Here is a 25220-nt window from a genome sequence, read left to right as displayed (position 1 = left end):
TACCACACGTTAAACTGGCATGCGAACAAAAAATCAAAATTGTTTATTGATAGATATGCTCAAATGTGATCTAAAGCAACCATCAAAGTTTCAAAACTTCAACAGCATACGATGCACGCTGTTGTTTACATCTTGAAAATGTTTGTTTACACGATGAAAATGCGACATCGGCGTATACGGCTTCGAGGCTCCACGCTTCTACAATTGTGGGCGTATACACAGAAAAAGAAAATGACACAGAAAAAGCACACGGGTGAAAATATTACCTTTTTATTATAAAATCACAAAAAAAACACAACGGTCAACACATTCATCATCGGGCATCCCACAACGCTTTAGGATGGCCGATTATCAGGTTACTGTTACGCAATTGTTTTCCTTTGGTTTGAATCTGTTTGAAAATTTCAGCTGGAATTCCCATCACATTTTGTTGCCGTCGTGTGGCGCTAAAGAGTTAACAAAATGCGTAAAAAGTGTAAACATATACCTTGCGTAAAAAGCGCTAATTCCGTATTAATGATTCAATGCGACACGTCAGGGAAATAATATTTAGGATAATTAATACACACGTCTATGTAAATCTATAGCACCGTGAGATAAAATGGATACCGTTAGTGCCTAAATCCCATATTTCATAATCACTCTTTTATAGAGTCGTAAAGATACGGGTATATATAATTCTGTAAATATTCTTTCTTTACTACTAAATGGAATAAAAAAGTATAGTTAAAACATGTCCCATTTTACCCCAACCTACTATAAATAGACATGTGCATTGCATAAACACGAAATACAGAATAATAAATATTTAAATGAAATCATTTTCCGCCAAATCCAGCCAACGTGAGTTTCTTTCTACGAAGAAAGCTCATTATTATAATGAGTTTAAGACTTTAGTTAAAAAAAAACTTTTTTTTGCAGAAACCAGGCATTTATTTTAGAATGTATTAGTAGCAAAACTTCGTCAGCGATAACTACGCAACAACCTGATTATGACGTCGAAACGTGGGTACGCTAACAGCTGTTTCAGTATTGGGAAACCGGCAACAGTTTAAAATAAACTAGACACAAAACAAATAATTAAAAAAAAAATTAAACAAAATTAATAAAATGTTTATTTGACTGTAATTCGCGCCCTAACCAAATTTGATCTTCGCTACCGATTTCAAAGAGACGAAACATTAAATTATATTTACCTTTTCCCGTTTCCTTTTACATCATTAAGATGATCTTGAAGTTCCTTCATCTTTTCGTTGTGTCTCATCTCCCGCATCCAAGCGTCCTGTTTCGCTCTCTCCTCCGCCATCTTGATTTCTTCCGCCTAGAATTACGTTGGTTTTAATGAATGAATGAATGTAACTTACTTTATCCTCGCGTGGCCGGAAACGACAGTCGTTTAACACCTCTTATCAGCTTTCGAGTTAGGCTACCATGTTAGCGCGCCTGCCTGTAACCAATAGGCAATGGGTTCAAGGCTCGTCGCTGCTACCATTGTTGGCGTATATGTCCTCGGCCATACATAAATATCCTCGGCCATACATGTGGGCGTATATGTCCTCAGCCATACATAAAAAAAATGAAAAATCCCCCAAAAAATAATGACCCACAAAGTAACATACATGGTAACTCGTAAGCTGGCACAAGGTGTTAAACCGTGGGATAACGACTGTCGTTTTTCGGCCACGCGAGAATAAAGCAAGTTTCATTCATTCATTCATTCATTCATGTATATTACTTTATGGGTGATAATGGTTACTGTTATATTGAATGAATTGTTTTAAATAAAGGAAAGAATAATTGAATGAAATTGATTTTTTCTCTTGGCCACGATAACGAAGAACGGGAGAGTGTTTGAAAGCGAAAAGATGGATGTTGAATGAATGAGTGCAACTGGCTTTTTAACGGTTTAACCTCTGGGTTAGAGTCATGCGCGCTAACCAACTGTGCCAGTGCGCCGGACAAAAACGGTTGTCAGGGCTATTGTTAAATGAATTAATGGATGAATGAAACTTCCCTGTGCTGTGGGGCAACCGCTCGCTGTATAACAAGAGTGTTTTGTTTTATATAGCGCGTATGTAGGAGTATTCAGACGGTTTTTCACACAGCAATATTTCAGTTTCACGGCTTCTTATTCTGTAAAGTGTCTAATTTCTTTCAGGGTTCAGTAGTATACTAGCAAAAAATAATAATGACAAAACAATCTTAGTGTAGCAGCAAATATGGGTTTTCTCTTATCATAGCTCCATACAATGTAGTAGCTTCACTTATAAATACACCCAAGGCTTAAATGAATGAATGAATGAAATTTATTTCGTCTCTTCGGTCACGATAACGAAGAACAAGAGAGTTGATAAAAAGCGAAAAGACGGGTTGTAACGGTAAACCAACAGTTGTTAAAACACGCTTGTTGATAAAAAAGAAAGAAGTAATGTTTTGGATAAAAGGCGTGACCGTTACACCCTAAAAAATGTTCGCCTGTTATTGTTGGTATAGGGCTTAAACACATACGGTGAAGCGGAGCGGAATAATTGTAGACGCGCCTTAGACACATACAGTTGGTAAAGCGATGCTATGTTCCATAGAAAGCTTAGTTTACCTGCGTGGCTTTTAAACGCTGCAGGGCCACTCTCTTTTTGTCGATAACTCGCTGCCTCCTGAGTGCTTCTTCGTGAAAAGCTCCGCAACTAGATGCCATTGCTATGCCAGTTATATGCTTGTATATTTTGCTCAGTCAATATAGCAGGCGTTAGCTTATCTCAGCAAACAAATATTTTGCCTAATAAAGTTAATATGTACTTGACTGCAAGGATCTGGTGCTACGAAACGTAACAAACAAAAATCAAGTCCAATCAAGTTTCAACCTGATTTTTGTCTCTCCTTTTCGTATAGCACCAAATCCTACTGTATTTCTTTACACAGGAATCTTCCAACTCTCTCTCTACCAGATCAGGGTTAGACTCGCGGAATTTCTTACAATTATTTGGCTGTATTTGTACTTCAACTATTCTACTGCTGTTGTATTGCCGCACGCTTTTGCTGTACCTTTGAATAACATTGTTGTCATTGTACACCAATTTTAGCAATGTTATAGCCCGCCTACATTCGGTGCTCATTGTGCTATTCAATACAATGCGCCAGCTAATATTTCTTTTGAAACTTGATAGTCAGAGGTCATTAAACTCTTCACGAAACTCTTGTATTCTATTTTAGCAAGGACAATCTGCACAAGATTTAAAGCCTCCCAAGAAGGTAAGCTTTAGTTTAAATAAAGGTTAAACTTTTTAGTTACCTCTGTAGAAAGGGGGTCACGCTTTGTACGCCCTCGGAACACGTACCTACAAGTCGTCTTCATTTTTTGTCATCTAAAACTTTTATACACTGGTTTTGGATTAGGGTTTATAGGCAATAACATTGGCTGAGATCACATAGTAAGGGTGGGGGAAGATGGGACACCTTTGACACATGTTATCCAAATATCCTGATCGTGTTTTAAACAAATAACAACGGTCTTTGGAAGTCGTGAGGATACGGTTTAATAATTCGTTGAACTTTCTTTGTTTACTACCAAATGGGCGGAGAAAATAAAATAAAAATGTGTCCCATCTTCCCCACCCCACTAAATGATCACCGATCACCGACCAGTTATTAATTGTTCCAAACCACAATAAGCATATAAGTTAAGATATTTTGCAAAATGTGAAGTTGTAGCCCTGGTTCAACGCGTATTACTGCGAGCGCATGTGTTGCATTTTGTTAAATATTCAAGGCTGCATTGTGCACCGATGCACACGTGGTATTTCTACGCTTCAGCAGTTGTTAGTGCGGTTTGGGAACCGTTTTATACCGCTTGAACAATTGTATGATACGCGGCTACATTCATTTATTCATTCGGGGGTAAAGAATTGTAAAAAGTTACACTTGGTGCTCGTGTATGTGAAGTTAACGTCCATATTAAAGGCGTGTATCATATAGTAGTACATTTAAGAACGGTCTATGGGCGTCGTGAGTGCCACGGTTTGTATAGTAATTATAGTAGGGTGGGGAAGATATAACATGATCGTGGGAGATGGGACACCTTTGGCACGAAATATATAAATATCATGATCGTGTTTTAAACAATTAACAACAGTCTATGGGAGTCGTGAGGACGCAGTTTTATAATTCTTGGAATGTTCTTTGTGTACTACCAAATGGGATAAGAAAATATAATTACAATGTGTCCCATCTCCCCCCATCCTACTATATAGTATAGCTTGCAGTGCGGATATGGGAACACTTTACACAGCAATACAATTTAAGTTGACCATAAAGTCGTGTGAAGATGCTTCGGTTGAATGAACGCCGCGATTTCGAATCTTGGTTCAGTCTGCTGCACAATGGCAACGATAGTTTTACCGGGGTGGGGTGAAATGGGACACCTTTTCACGTGCTTTTTGGTAGTAAACAAAGAACATTCAAAGAATTTTAAGACCGTTTCCTCACGACTCCCATGGACCGCTGTTAATTGTTTAAAACATAATCAGAAAATATGGGATATTTTGTGCTAAGGTGTCCCATCTTACCCCGTAGTACTATATATAACACGGGCGATCTAAAATTGTGGATAATTGTTTTAATTTATTTACGACAATTTTGAAAATCAATTAGGAACCACTCCGCTGGAGCAAAGTTTTGGTGCAGATATTGCATTAAATTTGTATATCCGCAATTATGTTAACGCATAAGGAGCGCCTGGCTCTTCGGTGTTAATTTTCGACATTTCAACTGAATCACTTTGGCTTGCCCCACTGAAGTAAGCTTGGATTTCCTCACTGCTGTTTTCCTTCGTGTCTGGGATCAGCAGCAAATGGTAGATGAGAAACACGACGGCGAAAAATACCCAGATCATCAACATATAAGCTCCAAGTGTAATCTGTAATCGAAAATACAGTTTTAAGAATTGGTCAAGATTACTTTTTTTCCTCGCGTGGTGGGGCTACTTAGATATAGTAGGGTGGGGGACCTTCGTGTTTTAAATATTTAACAACGGTTTATGGAAGCCGTGAGGATACGGTTTCATTCTTCTTTGAATGTTCTTTGTTTACTACCAAATGGGACGAGAAAATAGAATGAAATGGTGTCCCATCTCCCCCCACCCTACTATATACTAAAATATTTGACAGAAATATCGTAGTTGTAGAAACAGTTTAGTGACCACTGGCCATTTACCGTCAAGTGCCCGCCAGAACACGCACAGCACGCTTACAATAGTAGCTGTAAATAGCTATGTTACACTTTAAAACCCAGTTACAAGATGAATGAATGAATGAATGAATGAATGTAACTTACTTTATCCTCGCGTGGCCGGAAAACGACAGTCGTTAACACGGGTTTAACACCTCGTGCCAACGAGTTACCATGTAGCCTTGAACCAATTACCTAATGGTTACAGGCAAGCGCGCTAACCACTACGCCACGGCGCCGGATCATGTCTCTTCCATGTAAAATACCCGCAGGCAAATAACACTTAAGTTTTTGACTGGAATTCCCCCGCAGCGAAAACATCGTAACGCAATTTTCCATCGCCGGAATTCCCCACCGCCGAAAGATTTCCACCGCCGGAAATCCCCGCCACCAAAAAATATACGTATATTCGCGCCGCGTATTTGTAATCGTAACTGTATAACGATGCAACTGTATTATAAACTATCTGGTCTATAATGTATGTACCAGAGTTAAAATAGAAACGTAGGTAAATATCTCGAGTTCCCAAACTTCATTCTTTTTTATATAGGCGTCGCAATTTCGTCCCATTATATCAATAAAAACACCTTAAAATTTTCCAAAATATAACTCTTGTATCGTAAATACTAATGTTGAAGAAATAGTGGTTTAATTAAATGCATGTAACTTATTTATCCTCGCGTAGAGGGGCAACAACAGAGTTACCACGTATGTAACTTATTTACCCTCGCGTGGCGGGGAAGGACAGTCATTATAACCCTGGTGTTCTGTACATAACATATGACGTACCTATTTATTGAATTGTTTCCACTTATTTGACCGTGTGACAAACACCGGAACTCATTATAATATACGTCATACGTGAGAACTAAAAAAACAATATACGCGTTTTCATTGTGGTAAACATTACGTCATCATAATACGTATGTTGATTGTTTGCAGGTAGGATTTATAGAATGTATGGAAAACTGTGGGGTTGCAAAATGTGTGGTGAAACTATAACAGGATATTAAATGATTAGGCCGCAGTTTTTCAATAACAAACAGTAGTGACTCTATTATTATACTACATATTGGGATATATGTACATAATATATATACACGTATATAAGGTGTATATATATATATATATATATATAACTGGGAATGGCTCATTAATCCAGTTATGGTTCATTTAATCGTAGTTTACTTGGACAACTTTGATAGTTTAACAGCTCATTTTATAATATATAGAAGGATAGGTCAGACTATTATTAAAATAATTTCCAAAATTATAAATTTAGTCAGACTTTTATTGAAACTGTATATTTTCTTAATTGCCTGTTCAGTATTATGTATTAGGTTTACTGTGAAACATTCAATCACTTTACAGCACAATGTCTAGTGATTACTCCTCAGAGGACGACGATCCGAATGAAATTGAAAATGATTTCAGGTTAGTTTGATGGGTTATGTTATATTGTTTATTGAATGAATGAATGTATGTAACTTTTTTATTCTACAACGACAGTCGTTATAACACAGGTGTTCTGTCTTATGCACCTCGTGCCTGCTTAATGAGTTACCCATATGAAACTTATTTATCTTTGCATGGCCGGGCAACGACAGTTGTTATAACACAGGTGTTCTGTTTCATACACCTCATGCCCGCTAACTAGTTACAACGTATGTAACTTATTTATCCTTGCATGGCACGAGGATGAAGTAAGTTTCATTCATTAATTCAAAATATTGACAACATTCTAATCATTCAGGCCCCCGAATAGTAGCAAGGGTCCCATCCATACAAAGTTATCAGTGGAAGAACTTAGGAAATTGTTGAAGAGTGAACCTGATGTGTATAAAAGATGTAGAATAAGTACCAATGCTGTTGGTATGGGGGAGGCAACACCACTAGATGATGAAGGTCTCCCCATCTTGCTCTCAAATAGAAAATCACAGGGAAGAGCGTTTGATGGAGATGAAGTTGTTGTCAAGGTAACGTCGAAAAAAAAATCAGAAAAGCAATCACCTACAAAGTAACATACATGGTAACTCGTATGTGGACCAAGGTGTATGAACCAGAACACCCGTGTTATAACGACTGTCGTTATTCCAGCTATGCGAGGATAAAGTAAGATGCATACAATAGACTTTGTAAGGTTCCATGACGTGCAAGACCTCACCCATATAGAACAGAATGTGCATATACAATGTTGGGGTAATGGGCCAACTTTTGCATAAATCTTATATCCCATGACTTGCCACTTTGCAGTACCTCACCCATGTAGAATAGAACGTATTCATCTTTCTCTAAAACTTTTAGATAATACACCATGGCAATAGAAAGGAGAGGTATGGGAGCGTTGAAGGAATAACAAAGCGGTAAGTTAACTACTTTGCCATTGGTTTAAGCCACACACTGTATGAATACTTGGGTGTTGGCTCTTCTAGAAAAGAAATTTGATTACCAAAGTTTAAACCAATGCTTATATTTATGTATATATATATAGAAGTTGGTTTTAATGTTATATTCAGGTCGTCTTCATCAGGGTGAAATGACACGAAAAAAACGTTGATAAAGTGTAGGTTAGCATAATTCTTGCCCAGAGAGCCAAAATACAAGTATAATAGGCCTGGCAGTAACATGATATATATTCTATATATATTAAATGAATGAATGTAACATTCCCTGTGAGTAAAAACACTGTTTTGACAAGGATTGTGTAAATAAAACATTGTATCAACGTATATGATTAGGCATGCTACTTTTTTATGAAATTATTTTATAATAGATGTAGGACATTTAAAATAAGCAACCCTATTCTCTAAATATTATTGCCAAATCTATATTGTTAAATTAAATCTTTTGCTAAAGTACCATAAATTGTTATTTTTTTAATACTGTTTTTTTTTAATTTTATTAGATTTTATAAATTTTGTAATTTTGTTGGTCTAAACATTTTCAGGGATTATGAAATAAAGGAGAAAAAGTTTGTTTGTCGAAGAGACGAAGCCAACCCACAGTATATGATCCCAGTTGATGAAAAAGTTACTAAATTTTACATCAATTACCGAAACCGAAATGGTTACAGACCTGGTAAGATTGCAGTGACGTAGAGTGGGGGTAGACGGGACACCTTTAGCACATAATATCCAAATATCCTGATCATGTTTTAAACAATTAACAACGGTCTATGGGAGTCGTGAGGATACGGTTTCATAATTCTTTGAATGCTCTTTGTTTATTACCAAATGGGACGAGAAAATAGAAAATCTTAGGTTTTAATGAATCAATGAATGTAACATATTTATCCTCGCGTGCGACAAGCTTTGAACCCGTAACCTTTGGGTTAGAGGCAGGCACTCTAAGGCATGCCATGGGACCTGTGATTTATGCCGAAGTTGCCCCATTACATTAATTTACAAGTGCAAACTTTTAGGATTACTTTTGTGGTTTTAGGTGGTTCTAAACAAGGTGGATCCCACAGAAAAGAAGCTGACCTGTTTGTCGTACAGTATGTTAATTGGTCCCAATACAACTGGTACCCACAGGGAAAAATTGTTGAAACCAGAAATTTTTCAACGAATGGTATTTCACTCATCAAAGAAATGTGTGACATACCTGGTAACTTTGAGTAAGTTTTCTAATATAATAATAATAACTTTGTTTGTCTCTTCAATTACGGTAGCGAAGATTGAAGTATCTGGTTTGGCAGTTTTGATAAATTAGTAACAGTTATTAAGTAACTTGTAATAAATTCCGCGAATCTGACCCTGATCTGATGTACATATAGTTGAACGATTCTAGTATAGTGAAATGCAGTAATGATCTGGTGTTACGAAAACGTAACCAACAAAAATCAAGTCCAAATAACGTAGTAATAGAGAAATATATTTCGCCTAAAGGGCATCGTCAGTCTCTTATTCAAATAGAACTATTCTGTCAGTTATTAAGTAAGTTTTATTTGCCAACAAAAGTAAACTTTAGGTTTATAATGTATTAATATTAACTTTATTTGTCATTACTGAAGTGAAGATTAAAAATGATTTGGCAATCACAATAAGTTGGTAAACAGGCATTAAGTAACTTTTCCAATGAAATATAATAATTTTATTTGTCTCTTCGAACACGGCAGCAAAGAGAAAAAAAATAATTTGTAAATTTTAATAAATGAGTTAACAAATAAAACTTTTACAGGCGCGACTTTGAGTCAGCTGCAGAGAAGTTGATTGAACCTGGCATCTATAGAAATGAAACACCTCGACAAAATATGACACATTTAGAAGTTATTACAATTGACCCAGAGTTTACATCAAAACACGATGATGGATTGAGTGTTGAAAGCTGCCACGAGCATAATGACTGCTGGATTGTAAGTTGCTGTTATTTTAACTTGATTTTTTTAAAAGAAGAAATAAAAATTTAGGAAAAAATCAAAAAACAATCACTCACAAAGTTAAATCAATTCAAGAGCACAGCCGGGTAAAATAAGACATTCGTGTTATAACTGTTGTAGCCTCACCATAAATAAATTACATTCATTCAATGAAAATATTATTATTCTGTTACTCCTGCTACCAGGATGATGTATATAATCATTTAGCTGCCTCATCTGGTATAAAAAACAAAGTCTTTCTGGATGGCAGACGATACGTAAAAGTCTTTCTGGATGGCAGACGATACGTCGGAAATACCATATGTTTTTATACCAGATGAGCCGTCTAATCGATTGTTAACAATGCTACTGCTTTCCAGATTGGCATTCACATTGCAGATGTTGCTTCAGTCATCCCAAGTGAAGATCCAGTAGATTTGGAGGCAAAGAAACGAGGTGTCTCCTATGATGATAAGAATAATAAATGTAAGTTTGGAAACTTTTTTGTGATTTTTTGTTTTTACCTTACTGTATGGCTTAAATGAACTTTTCGGGTGTTGGGGTAATGAGCCAAATCTGGTCTAAATCCCAGGTCCTTGACAAGGACCTCACCCACTAAGAATAATAAAAAAACACATTTTCACACTTATCCCTAATCTGTTATTAATCCACCAGCTTTAGAATCTGCTTCAATATTTCCACGTTGTGTTATCGATGGATTAAGTTTAAACTTAAACAAAACAAGAGACGCCGTTTCTTTGTTCGTTCATTCATCTGCTCCTGTTTTAAAAAGAAAAGAGGGAAAAAATGCTATAAAACGTAGGTTTTTAGAAAATGTAGTTTTTGTAAAACGAAGGTTTATATAAAATATATATTTTTTTTATAAAAAATAGTTTTTTTAATAAAATGTTTAAAGGTATTCCGTTTGATAATAATATGTTTTTTTTATCATGTTTTTGCTGTAGAAATAATATTATGTCTGTTTGGACTCTATTTAAATAAAAAAACTTGTGATGCCATTTAGGCGAATATATATTTTTATAATACATTGGTTAGACTGGGTTTTTGTCTGTTACGTTTTCGTAGCACATGATCCTTGTTCTAGTTTAAATGATATTTTATTCAATTTTTTATTTTGAATTTTTCTATGCGTCTGAATCGTATTTGTACACCTAAGCACCCCATACCAACAAACAGAACCAAAGTGTATCGTATGTACTGTTAACCAAACTAGTCAATAAGGTTTCTAAATTTAGTAAATGTGAGTACGATTTTTTTAATGTAAGACCAAATTTTGTTGAGATTTAAAAATCATACCACCAATATTTCTTGTTTAGGACTTGTGTAAAATATTTTTCAGGTGGAAGTTACAAGTTAATGAAAACTACTGTAAAGGTTCACCATAATTTAACTTACAAAAAGGCGAACACATACATCAAGGAGAAACTAAGCAGAAGCTACCTACACACCTATGGTGTGTCTAATATTCTATGTGGGTATAATTTATTTTAATCCTGCATTTCGGCAACCCATGTTAGAGAAATTACCGTTTAGTGTCATTCTCAAAGACACATACAATGGTAGGGTCCATTTTGTAATCTCGCTCTTGAAACAATAGACAGATGACGTGATTTTGGGGAAATCTTTACAACGATTGAACCGAATTGGTACCTAATTTTTGTGGGAGTATTTTAATGCATGGCTTTAGAATTTGTAAAAAAATGGGACATGCTAGAGGTTTACTAAAATTAAAACATCAAGCTTTGAACTCGTATGCTTTAGTCTATGCAGGCAAGAACGTTATATAATTTCCTTATTTTTCTTCTTACAGACAACCTTTGGAAAACAATGTGGGCTTTCCGTTATCAGCGTCTTGGCCTTGCTGCATTTTATCATCAAAAGTTTGCGAGTCCATGTGAAATAGAAACCTCTTTAAGTAGTCTGTGTGTAGAAGAAGCAATGATAATGTACAACGCATGTGCTGCACATTATCTTAGGCACAAGGTATGATTCATTGGGCTGGTTTATAATTAATTTGACTTCTCTATGCTTAACTGCCAATATTAATTCTTTTCTTATTAAAATTCCTGATTTTATTGTAGTAGTTTACCCTGTCACTAGGGATGCACATTACAGAATTTCGAATCCATGAGATTCGAATCCTTTTGTATTCGAATCTAATTACGGGATTCGGTATTCTGTTTAATGACGTCATTACACGTCATCTCATATACTATATTAACAATTTTTGAAACTTATTAATTTTGAAAAAAAATATTTTTGTGTTTGTGGGACTTTCGAGAGTAAACGTTTCGTAACGTCTTTTCATAGCCTGCTATACGTTTCATGACTTAAAAACTACCCAATAGTACAATTTTTGATCATTTTACAACTCAAGATCCAACAAGGCTGTTATGAAAGGGTCAATAAACTGACTTTTGTGGTTAAAATTTTTTTTTCCTATAAATATAAAAAGATTCGAAATTCTAGATTCGAATTAAAGTATTCTAGGATATCCTAGAATACCTAATTATTCTGTAATGTGCATCCCTACCTGTCACTTTGTTTGGTGTTAATTCAGACCTGGCCCATGGAAAATTGGTTAGCATGCCTGACTTTGCCCAGAGTGTTTATGGGTTCAAGGTTTATTGCTGCTACCATTTTTGGTGTGACCTTGGGCAGGAAGCTTAACGACAACTGCTCCAACCCAGTGTTCATTAATGGGTTGTCCATACGTAGTAACTGGTAAGCTTGCACATGGTGTATGAAACAAAACACTTTGGTATAATGCCTGTCGTTGCCCCACCACGTGAGGATAAACAAGTTACCTATAAACAAGTTATTACTCACAAATTAACCAAACATTTATTTAGAATTAAATTTATTTAGAATTGCCAATTTATTGCTCGAGTAATGGAGAGACCTTCATGTGGTGATGTGCGATCTTGGTTAAGCTCTTCATCATCAATTTATCAACAAAGTTGTAAGGAATGTCTTCCACCTGTAAGTAATATTTACTGTTAGAAAAAAATAATTATTAGGTGTAGCGACCACGCTTATTTTCTTCCAATCAAATGCAAATAGGTTTTTAACTGTAAGCGTGTTTTACCAACTGTTGTTTTGTCGCTATGTCCTGTCTTTTCGTTTAAAATATTTCTAAATCTTTGCTACCGTAATCGAAGAGACAAATACAAAAGTTTGTTTTTTTATTTTTTTAACCCAAAGTTATTTTTGCACAAGGGATGTAGTATATCTTGTAATGGGACCGAAGTACAAATCTTACAAACTACCTTGGATGAGATCAAGCAAGCCCTGCACGACAATGATATTGAAACTGCCGTTTTCCTGGCGTGTTGTGACGACAATATCAAGACATTTATTCCAAGTCTTAACAGGTTTTAATTTTAAAAAAGTCCTGTTTAAAAATGTTCTTTTGCTTTTGTGTTACTTCATATTTTTACATACTCTATTTAATGATATAATGTGACAAATTTAGTCGTCAATGTCACCTGTGGTCAGTGTTCTGCCGCACAAGAATAAATAAGTTACATTTCTTAATATAAAGACACTATGTATGGTATACAACTCAATGCTCTTTAAGAAACGACTGTATCTGCTGATAAAGAAAATACTGATCCCACCCAATAATAATGTTTTCTTATCCAGTTATAGAGAAATGATGAAAAAAGTTGAGCATAGAGATTCTGATAACCCAGGAGGTACTGAGCATTTTGACCTGCGTTTGCCGATTTACACACAATGTACTTCCCCACTGCGCGTTTATTCACAACTTGAAATACAAAGGCAAATCATTGCTGTGTTGAGGGTCGAACATGAAAACAGGATGTTGGAAAAGGAGAAACAGAGTCGAAGACAAATTGTTCTGCCTTATTTACCTTCAACACGTTCCCTTCCCACTGTAGTTTTTGGCTCCCCAGTACGAAGAGTTTATCAATCTCCTTCACAATCTGTTAGTACAGAGTCAGACTCAGATGATGGAAGTTATTACGAAGAAGATGGAGACAGCCAAGCGTCAACTGAAATAAGGTGAACTTAAATTTTACTTGCTGGGCGTATGTATCATAAGCAAGACACTTAACGGCAATTGCTCCAACCCAGTGGTCACTAATGGGTTGTCCAAATTATCAGCCACATTTAAAAATATGAAAATAACTCTCTTAAAAATAATCACCCACAAAGTAACATACATGGTAACTCGTAAGCTGGCACAAGGTGTATGAACACCTGTGTTAAAAGTTAAAACGATGGACGTTTTCCGGCCACGCGAGGATAAAGTAAACAATTTCCTTCATTTATCTAATAAATATTGTGTTTTCTATACACAACCTATTGCTTTAATTTTAACCTAATAAATATTGTATTGTGTTTGTTATATATAACCCATTTCTTTAATTTCCACAGCAGTTGCAGTTCTTTATACGAACCTGTAGACTTGAACTATCATATTCAAATGGAAAGAAAACTTCAAACGTTTAGAAGCTTGATTTCAAATCATAACTTAATGAAGAAGCTGAAGCAGAAGCCAGCAATTTTCACTGCAGTGATAATACAGGTAATGGGAATATTGTATATTTTTGTTTATTGTGTGCATTGTATATGAATGTGGTGTATATTTCCTGTATTATATATATATATACAGGAAATAAATCACCCACAAAGTTACAAATGTGGTAACTTATAATTGAGCAGGAGGTGTATGAAACAGAACACTAGTGTTATAACGACTGTCGCTTTCCGGCCACACGAGGATAAATAAGTTGTATACATACTTATATATGGGTGCATAATCTATACAATAAGTGTAACTTATTTATCTTCGCTTGGGATGCTAACGAATCATAATAACATGGTACTGCACATGTTGTTGTATATTGTTTGTTGGTGTCCTTAATATGATGAATGATTGTGACTTATTTATCCTCGCTTGGCGGGGAAACGACAGTCGTTATAACGTTAGTGTTCTGTTTCATACACTCTGTGCCCGCTTATGAGTTACCATGTATGTAACTTTTTTTATCTTCGCATGGCGGAGCAAAAACAGTTGTTATAACAGGGGTGTTCTGTTTTATACACTCTGTGCCCGCTTATGAGTTACCACGTATGTAACTTATTTATCTTCGCATCGCGGGAAAAAACAGTTGTTATAGCAGGGGTGTTCTGTTTTATACATCTCGTGCCCGCTGTTGAGGTACCACGTATGTAACCTATTTATCCTCGCTTGGCGGGAAAATGACAGTCGTTATAACACAGGTGTTCTGTTTCATACACCTCATAAGCAATTGCTGTTGTGTTTTATTCATGGACACAAAGCTCTCTAAATGTAGCAGCACCGAACATCAAATCAACTGTAGAAGCAAGTACTGTAACAAATATGTCAAGATATATTAAAAATTTTATATTGTTCGTGCAATTTAACCAGACTTTTTTCCCACCAGGTTACTGAAACCAGTCTAAAGTTTTCCATCTTTGGTGGAATTAATATTTATGATCCACAATTCAATTCTATCAACATAAACCACCTGAAATACAAATTGAAGGAAAAGGGAAAAACGTTTACATGGAAATTTAGGTACATGGTATCAGTATTTAGAAATGTTTCAAAGTATATTGCCCTAGTTAGGCATTGTCAGATTAGTCCTATATATGTTTTAGTTTATTAGTGTTAGTATTTGGTGTCCCGGGTAATTCAAACAACCCATAATATCTGACAATGTAGACAACCTATCCGTTACCACTAGGTTGGAGCAATTGTTCCTGAATGTCTTGCCCAAGGATACATCTGCCCCCGATGGTAGCATTGACGAGCCTTGAACCCATTACCTCTGGGTTCGAGGCAGGCACGCTGACCATCTGTGCCACTACGCCGGCGTGGGTTACTGGGTTAGAGCAGTTGCAGTCAAATATCCTACTCAAGGGCGCATGTCCCCACAATTGTAGCTTCAAGCCTTGAACCCATGTTTTATAACCTAGAGACGTGCGCTCATTAACCACGCGCCATATTTAATGAAACTGTTACACAGGTATTATGATATGAAAGATGACGATGTTAATAATTACACAACAACCTGCAAGCTTCTGGAAGTTTCTGTCAAAACTTGGACAGATTTTACTTCTTGCTTGGCTGAGGAATACAGCAGAGAAGTAAAACAGAAATTGCAAAAGTAAAATTTGTTATGTTTGTATAACAAAAAAAATTGTGTGTTCTGTACAGCAATTTCATTGGCTGTTTATTAAATCAGAGACATGTTTTTGTAAACTTTATATATTAATACAGTGTGTACAGCGGTTTCCGTAACTGCTATTTAATAGCCCTATTTCACTGCCACTGTCAAACAACAAATACATTGGTTATTTCTATAATTATAGGTTTATCCAAATTTTTAATTTTTTAAACATAGACAAATAAACTGATAATTTGATATTGTTAATTCTTCTTGTATCTAGAATTGTGGAGGAAGCAACACCAAGTAATCTATTAACACAAAACAAATCTGGGCCTTGTACCAAAGAAACTGCAAGATGTAAAAAAAAATGCAATTGCCCAGACAAGATGTTTTACCAAACACCAAACAAGTTATGGCATGGTCGTGAAATAAAGTTGGAAGCAAAATCTGGATCTCTGCTAGAATTCCAAGTCTCACAGGGCATTGAACGGGGCATATCAAGCCCTGTGATTCAACTGCTCAATTTGGCACCAGATCTGGATGTATGTCTGTCACATCAGAGGCATATCACTATGTTTGACTTCGAGTATACATACGGTAGGAAAGAATTTCATGAATTTTTATAATTCTGTTTAATAACTTCCAGCACCGTAGCACAGTTGGTTTGCGCGCTAACCACTTTACCACGACGCCGGATTTAAAAAGCCAAAACCATTTTCAGTGATATCAGAAGTTAAAAAGACTTAATTTTAAACAGATACACACCTACAACCAGAGTTGGAGAGTTACTTTCACAAATGGATAGCACTTGTTCAAAAAGAAGCTTTGTATTCCGCTGTCAAAAGCAACCAGTCCATTATATTACAGAATCTTGATGTGGAAATTAAAAAAACACCAAGAGGTAAAAAGTTGTTGTTTATCAAAATGAATGAACATAATGTAACTTATTTTCTTTGTGTGTCCAGCAACGACAGTCATTATAACACAGGTGCTTTGTTTTATGAACTTTGTGCCTGCTTACGTTACCAATTATAACTTTGCAGGTGACTTTTTGAAGATTTTTTTTGTTATGTACGGCTGACAATTTAGACAACCTGTAAAAAAACACTGGCTTGGAACTATTGCTGTTAAGTCTGAATACAATTTTGCTTTTATTTTTTTTTTAAAAGAGCAAAAATTGTTTTTTTTTTAAATATATATGTGTACATAATAAGTTGTTGTTATTCTTTTTAAGGGACATTGGTTGGTAGTTTTGATTTAGAGCTTGAGCGTATGAAACATTCCTTCTTTGATGTGAGACAAGGAGATTACTTATGTTTGCGAGGAAAGAAATCAAAACAAGGTGAAGAAAGCTTGAAGATAAAAATAGACCTTCTATTCTATTCTGTAATGGATGAGGTCCGTGAGAACGTAGGATTTAGGCCAGACTTGGCCCATTACCCCAACAGCCCTGTACGCCCCGAAGTGACCTGCTCGCGGTAGTGAAGTTTTTTTCTTCATGCTTGTACTCACAACGTCACAACTGGACGTACTTCCGCAGAATGTTTATCCTCGTCTGGGCAGCGAGTCACCACATACATGCAACTTTGTGTGTAATTGTTTTTTCCTGTATATTTTTTATTTATGGCTGATAATTTGGACAACCCATAAGTGACCACTGGGTTGGAGCAATGTCTGTTAAGTGTCTTGGTACATATGGCGTTCAGTTTTAGTATCGCCGTCGAGCATCGAACTGTGGACACTTTGGTTTTCGATACAGGCGCCTAAACCACTGAGCCACGGTGCTGGACAAAAATAGATCTTGTGTGATTGAATGTAATTTATTTATCAACATGTGGCAGGAAAACCACGTTTATTGTAAAGCGCCAAAATATATTTTTTTATTTCAAAATTTAAAACGAATACCATAAAAATAATTATTTTTTCCAGACACCACATCATGGGTAGCTCATGCCGTAGTGACTAAATCAAAGAAACCTGTAAACCCAAATGTCAAGTTCCAACAAGTTGAATTTGAGGTTTGTCCTTCCGTTGGAACATCCAAGCCACCCAAGCTGAAGTTGTGTCTGACTTGTGAGGTCATACCACTGTCTGTTTCACACAGGTAACATTATGACTGCATACTCAAATCTAAACCTGACCTGGTGCTTATAAGTCAATTCTTATAGCCATTTAACGTTACGACTGTGTTAAATTCGACGAAATCTGACCCTGATCTGGTGCTTATAAGTCAATTCTTATAGCCATTTAACGTTACGACTGTGTTAAATTCGACGAAATCTGACCCTGATCTGGTGCTGATAAGCCAATTCTTATAGCCATTTAACGTTACGACTGTGTTAAATTCGACGAAATCTGACCCTGATCTGGTGCTGATGGAGTTGAACAATTCTTACAATTCTTATTGCTTATAGAGTTAAAACATTATATAACTGTTTTAAAATCTGGAATATGTCCCTGATCTGGTGCTCATAGAGTTAAACGGTTCTTGTGTAAAGAAATCCAGTCAGGATCTTGTGCTATGAAAACAACAGATAAAAATCAAGTCCAACCAATTGTTTAATAAAAGTTAAATGATGCCATTTAGGGGAAATATATATATTTTATTATTAAATTGGTTGGACTTGGTTTTTATCTGATGTGCTTTCCTAGCAACAGAACCTTATAGTAATGTTGTGTTCCGTTTACCGTTTGTACTGACAATTTTTAATCATATAAAAGGTACAGTTTTAATTTATTTTTGTTAATAACTTTTATTTGTCCTTTCCCATAATAAGTGCACACAGTTATATATATAAGAATAAGAAATGGAAAATAAAGAAAGTTATTACTTATAAAGTTACACCAAAATACTTGTAATAAAAAAACACTTTGTGTAAATAAAGCTGACCGGTATTTATTTACTGCAGGCGAATGATTGATGCATTGAAGATCGTTTGTGGTTCAGATGACCCAATATTTCAAAATATATGTGAGGGCAACATTGACAATGATCCTGATGGAAAATTTGATGTTGAAAACTTACTACATGAAGTGGACCACGTTCAAATCCCCGGTTTTCCTTATCGATTGAATGAAGTCCAAGCTAAAGAAGTGAAAAATGCGATGAAAAATCAGTTTACTCTCATACAAGGACCACCAGGTAAACAGTGGAATATTTTACACCAGAAACTGAGCCTTTTAAAGTCACAGCACATTTAGAACTTTAGGTATCGTTACAGAAAGTTCAATCTTCCATTTTTTACAATGCTACACAAGAACTTCAGACAATTCAAATTAAAACTTTTTAAATAGATGCATATCAATAAGTTACATTCATGTTGTGTTAAAGACGGTCGTTATAACATGGGTGTTTTGTTTCATACACCTCGTGCTCACACACAAGTTACCACATATGTAACTTTGTAGGTAATTATTTTTGGTATTTTTTAAAATATTTTTCCTGCAATATATAGTTGACAATTAGACAACTAATAAAGGAACATGATAATTGAGCAATTGTTGTCTAGATTTGTGGGTTATTTTGAAATCCTGTTGTATTTTCAGGCACTGGTAAATCTTACATGGGTGCCCAGTTGGCTTATTTCCTTTGGAAATCAAACGGTCAACTCAACAAAAAGATATTATATTGTGGTCCTTCCAATAAATCTGTGGATGTGGTAGCAGGTAAAACTATCGTAGTTAACTTTCTGAGTGAATATTGTATGGCTGAGAATATGTACAACTCCTTTTAGAGCCACAGGAGTTTGAGGTTTTTCTGGTACATATCTTGGTCCAGACCACATAACTGCCACAATGGTAGCAGCGATAAGCCTTAAACACATACCTCTAGTTTATTGGGGGATGCTTTAAATACCACTGCATGCAAAACTACTGTATGCTGTTTTAGTGCACCATTCATAAAAGTCCACACCACAGCACTGTGGCATTAACCACATTAAAAGACAACAAAAATCTAAAATGTCCAATCATTTGGCAAGTGCTACCTTGTATACCATTATTTTTACGGACACTTTTGTTTCTATTAGAAGATAATATTAAAACATGAATGGCTGGTTTGTCTGCTTGGTGAAGCAACCACACTTATTTTCTTCCAATTAAATGTAAATGGGTTTATAACTGTAAACATGTTTTAGCGTATGTTGTTTTGTTGCTATATCCTGTCTTTTTGTTTAAAATATTCCAAACAGATAAAGTATATATTACAGACAGATAAAGTTATTTAACTTTATTATTATGATGTTCATGTTAATATTATGTAGGTTATTTGAAAGACGTGGTTGGCCCAAAAGTAATAAGAGTGTATGGAGCTTATCAAGAAGAGAAAGATTTCCCAATCCCAATCAAACCGTTTATTAATTACACTGATTGTGCAATGCCTGACGCTTCTATTCAAGAAATTACTCTACACCATGTGATAAGACAACCAGGGAAACCATTCGCTTTAAAACTGAGGCAATTCGATAATATGTAAGTAAGATTTATTAATCTTAGGTTGCCTGAATGTATATATGTAACTTACTATTTCCTTGCATGGCTGTAAAAAAGGAAAAAGTGTTTTGGTGTTCATACACCACGTGCCAGCTTATGAGTTACCAAGTATGTTACTTTGTAGGTGATTATTTTTTTTGTTTTTTTTTAATATTTTATGTGTGGCAGGTTGCTGTTTTTTACAGTTGTCCTGTCACTTAAGTATAAATAACTTACATTCGTTCATGTATAAAATATGACTTGTATAGAATGTTAAACTGTGGTGCGCAAATGCCGTAAATACCAGAAGAGCTGTTTGTGTAATATGCCTAGCAGAAAGAGTTTATATATTAGGTCCCCGTTTTTTAATAGAAAAACTATTACTAGGTGACTTTGCAATAAAGTTTTAATTAATTGAAACAGCTAATATTCAGTTCACCATGAAACTTTGTGCTTGCAACAATATTTCATAGGTTTAAGAAAGAGAATGCTAGCTTGCATAATTGGGATCAAACTGAATGGTACAAGAAATACACAGAATACAAAGATATTTTAAGAGAAGCAAAAGCAGAAGAAATAAAGACTTGTGATGTCATATTGTGCACATGCATATTGTCAGGAGGTAATTAGGTTTCCATATTTCTCCAGTCATTGCTTTGTGGGGTAGAGGAGCCAAATCTGGCCTAAATCATAGGTTCCATGCAACGACACTGCTCATCCAAATAGTTACAATACAATTTTCACTCTGATTGTAATAAATTTAAATGCTTTGGTATTTAAATTAACGTATAGTTCTGAATTAACTTGTATTACTTATCAACTTATGGTTCTTCTTTGATTATACAAACCCAGACTTGTTGTAAATCTCATCCCAACCTACAGGCCCCTTGGTTTCCACACAGGAATACGCCCAATGCATTGTAGATGAGTGCGGGATGTGCAGTGAACCAGAAACCCTTGTTCCAATAGTTGCTTCACATTCAGAGGTGACGGTTGTGTTACTATTATTTTAAACTTAGCATGTATTTTAATGACTGTTGTTTTGCTGCTAATTCCGTTGTTTTCTGATTCTGCCTTTGAAATAATTTTGCCTGAATCCCAGGTCCTCAACAAGGACCCCACTCAGAAAAAAATAGAATACTGTATGCGAATAGATAAATTAAAAGTTAAAAATTATGTTACAGTGATACTTATAGCTATGGAGATTTATTATATTTAACATACATCCTCCAATAGAAAACGCAGATCATATTAATCGGTGACCACAAGCAGTTGGATCCAATCGTTGTGTGCAAAGAAGCTCGTATGGGGGGGCTTGGAGTCTCAATGTTTGAAAGATTACAGATGTTTGCCAACCCACTAGTTGTGCAATACAGAATGGTGAGGTTGTTTTTTATTTGGTTCAAGCAAATTTTTCTAAATATTTTGCTTGGTGGACCCTTTGCAATTATTTTGATACTCCACGACCCTATTTTAAAAAAAATGCTATAGAAAAAAACGCAATTGTTCTAATTCATATATTTCTTATTATTGTGATTTAATGTTGTGTTAATGAACTTTATTGTATTTTTTAGAACCCAGTCATTTGTAAATTCTCTTCTGATCAGTTTTATGGAGGGAAACTTGAAAACGATGAAAAAGTGAAATGCTACAAGGGATGTGGTAGGTTCTTGAAGATACCAGCATTCTTTGTCCATGTTGACGGCACTGAACAAGAAGAAGAGGAAAGCAAGTCAAAGTACAATCAGGATGAAATTAAAACGGTGGGTACATGTTTGCCGGAGTACTGGTAACATGATTGTTTCGGTAAATCAATGTATTGCCATCGGGCCTTGGTGTTCCTAGTTATGTAGAATGTGTGTGGTGATACTGGTAGCATGATAAACACTTTGTATCAATGTATTTCCATAACGTCTGGTAATAGTTGTGCTGAAGATTGTGCTCTTTAAATTCTATGTGTTGGACACAAGGCAATCACATTAGACCAAAGTATACAAGTTTGGGACTAGATGCTGCAACCATTGTGGGTATATGTGTCTTTTAGCAGATGTCAATTTGTTTAATAGGTTGTTGCAATGCTTGACGAACTACACGAAGATGATGTCTCCCCATCTAATATAATGGTTCTTTCACCTTACTTGGCGCAATGTGCTAGAATTCGTAAATATCTGCACGAGGAAGAACATGAACTGCAAGATGTACATGTTGGGACAGTAGTTACCAGTCAAGGTGAGTTTTTACTTATTTTTGTAAGTTTTATTTTATTCTTTGTGGGTGAGGTCCTTGTCAAATCCTTGGATTTAGGCCAGATTTATTCCTAAAGAATTATAGGCCAGAAATTTTTACTCAATTGTATTGGCACATTCTCATAGCACAGCTATACCTTTTGAATAACTGACCAACAAGGTAAAATACAGAAGACTAGAAAATAAAAGAAAAGGGAAAAAGTGAGACAAAACATTTCTGTAAAAAAAGAAAATATTTAAAATAGTTAATTAACACAATAAGACAGAACTAAAGATTAGAAAATAACATAATTAAAACAAAAAAAAATGTTTAAAGATATTATATTTTAATCTATAGGTAGTGAAGCTGATTATATTATCTTGTCCACTGTGCGATCTGGTAATCCAACTGGATCTGAATTCACTCATGACAGAGGTTGGGTGTATAGGAACATTGGGTTTGTGGCTGATGATCATCAGATTAATGTTGCCACTACTAGAGCACAGCGTGGCCTGTGCATTATTGGTACGTGAGCAGAATAAAAGCAAAATCCGGCGCCGTGGTATAGTGGTTAGCGCGCCTGCCTGTAACCCAGAGGTCATGGGTTCAAGGCTCGATGCTGCTACCATTGTGGGCGTATGTGTCCTTAGGCAAGACACTTAACGGCAATTGCTCCAACCCAGTGGTTACTAATGGGTTGTCTAAATTATCAGAAATACATAAAAAAAAAGAAAAATCCAAAAAAAAAAATAATTACCCACAAAGTAACATACATGGTAACTCGTAAGCTGGCACGAGGTGTTAAACCCGTGTGATAACGACTGTCATTATCCGGCCATGGGAGGATAAAGTAAGTTACATACATTCAAAATTTCGACATAAAAATAAACATAATGAAACAAACACACAAAGCAAAACATTGTTAGTTCTTGGGCAAGACTGTTAAGCACAATTTCTCCAACCCAGTGGTCATTAATGGGTTTTCTAAATTGTCAGACACATAGAAAAAACAACTATTCATAAAGTTACATACGTGGTAAGTCGTAAGCAGGCACGAGGTGAATGAAACAGAACACCTGTGTTATAACAACTGTAGTTTTCTCGTTTTGCGAGGATGAAGTAAGTTACATTACATTTATCAGTCAATTGAGTACTGCACGTTTCTTAAGTAAATGTCATTTGGTTTAGGAAATAAAGACTTGCTGGAAAGCCATGGAACCTGGAAAAACCTTTTAAATGAATACAAAAGCAGAAATGCTGTTATCAGAAATGCTGTAATCAGAAATGCTCATGCATAATATTATTGTATGCAACTTATATTTCTAAACTATTAATTCCAATATTCTGTTACTTCTGTTTTCAGGCATAATGTAAAAATTTTCTCCCTCTCAATTGGATTTGATAAATACTCCTTTATAGACTCATCTGGTATAAAAACATAGTGTATTTTAAAATGTCTGAATTTTTGCCGAAACATCGGAAATCCACTTTGTATTTTTATACCAGATAAGCTGTTGAAAGAATATTTATCAAATCAAATAGAGAGGATTAGACATGGTATATCTGCACTTATTTTAAGTTTTAGTGTAAGTTTCACAATTCACATTACTTCTAAACCACTCATTTTCTATTCCATATCTACATTTGGCCTATAAATTGCAAAATATGGTATACTGTATAACACAAATATGATATACTGTATAAATTATAAAAAACTGCTATAGGTAGACTATGTTTCACATTTATGCCATAGGCGCCAAGTTTATAAATTGCAGGGGATGCAATTGGTCACTAAATTCTGTAAAAGACCTTGTTGTATTCCCTTTTTACTCATTAGTAATTAATATAAAATGTTCAGAGTGACCTGCCTTTCTTATCCCAGGTTTGGCAATGTGTTTAGTTATATAGAAATGTATGTGTGATGCAATCTTATATCTAGAATTTATATAACCTTTTAAACTCTGAATTTCTTATGCATACTGTTCATTTTATAATTTGAAAGATATTTTTAAAGTAGTATTTTGAGATGACTTTTTTACAATAAGTTCCATCAATAATAGATTTTTTAGGATTTTTAATTTTTCTACATTTTTATGAAACTGCACTTCAATGTTATTTTGTCATTTTTATCTTCGCAAGACTGACCTGGTTGTTTTATGTCACCTTGGTGGTGGGTCTGACCTGGGTTTATAACCTGCGTGTTTTATGTGCAAACCACCCTTTATCAATGAGTGTAACTTATTTTTCCTCACGCGGTGGGAAAATGACAATGACAGTCTTTATAACACGGGTGTTCTGTTTCATACACTTTGTGCCCACTTACGAGTTACCATGAATGTAACTTATTTATCCGAACATGGTGGGGCAAAGACAGTCGTTATAACACAGGTGTTCTGTTTCATACACCTTGTGCCCGCTTACGATTTCAAAATATGTAAATTGTTTTAGATGTTTTTTATTTTTTTATAATTTCGTTTTAAAACACAAGTGTGCCCTGATTTGGACCAATGTATTCTTTGATTTCCAACCACTGTTCCGCGGCAGCATACCCTAATTAACTTATGTGTTATTATTTTCAAGGCATATCAGTATAAACCAAATTGTGCAATGTTGGCCTGAAAATACATTTTTAGTTTCAAAAAAGAAAGGAGGCAAATTGTCAAAATCGATAATATGTATGATATTCGTGATTTCTTGAACAAATATAATATCTGTAAGTGTCTTGCGTAATCCCAGACCGTAATAGCAAGCTATTTAAT

At 35.3% G+C, this 25220-nt stretch overlaps 2 protein-coding genes across 3 annotated transcripts; one reads left to right on the top strand and one right to left on the bottom strand.

Annotated features, from left to right (window-relative positions):
- Nucleotides 1-254: 254 nt before the first annotated feature.
- On the bottom strand, nt 255-2825 carry LOC149739276 (uncharacterized). Its single transcript, XM_089874038.1, has 3 exons — nt 2597-2825; nt 1197-1321; nt 255-446 (listed from the first exon to the last, which is right to left on the bottom strand). Exons 1-3 carry the CDS (start codon nt 2693-2695, stop codon nt 314-316), a joined length of 357 nt encoding a protein of 118 aa, XP_089730164.1. The 5' UTR covers nt 2696-2825; the 3' UTR covers nt 255-313.
- A 261-nt stretch (nt 2826-3086) lies between these two features.
- LOC149739275 (3'-5' exoribonuclease HELZ2-like) lies at nt 3087-25204 on the top strand. 2 transcript variants are annotated; one of them, XM_089874008.1, is made up of 31 exons: nt 3087-3249; nt 6595-6657; nt 6977-7199; nt 7528-7586; nt 8171-8301; nt 8665-8839; nt 9403-9577; nt 9961-10066; nt 10256-10399; nt 10941-11072; nt 11412-11584; nt 12470-12583; nt 12821-12975; nt 13247-13627; nt 14003-14153; nt 15037-15170; nt 15622-15762; nt 16046-16362; nt 16523-16666; nt 17000-17107; nt 17695-17869; nt 18675-18907; nt 19312-19431; nt 20028-20235; nt 20709-20857; nt 21118-21221; nt 21472-21615; nt 21810-21998; nt 22302-22464; nt 22819-22986; nt 23650-25204. In XM_089874008.1, exons 2-31 carry the CDS (start codon nt 6599-6601, stop codon nt 23757-23759), a joined length of 4785 nt encoding a protein of 1594 aa, XP_089730134.1. In that variant the 5' UTR covers nt 3087-3249; nt 6595-6598; the 3' UTR covers nt 23760-25204. The 2 variants fall into 2 exon arrangements, with proteins under 2 accessions (XP_089730134.1, XP_089730135.1); XM_089874009.1 differs by lacking the exon at nt 3087-3249 and having other exon boundaries at nt 5938-6657; nt 14006-14153.
- The last annotated feature ends 16 nt before the right edge of the window (nt 25205-25220 follow it).

This window comes from Ciona robusta, chromosome 3, assembly GCF_009617815.1.
Source record: "Ciona robusta chromosome 3, ASM961781v2".
Lineage (NCBI taxonomy): Eukaryota > Metazoa > Chordata > Ascidiacea > Phlebobranchia > Cionidae > Ciona > Ciona robusta.
Note: the sequence above shows the minus strand (reverse complement) of the source record. Positions and strands in the feature narration are given on the sequence as shown.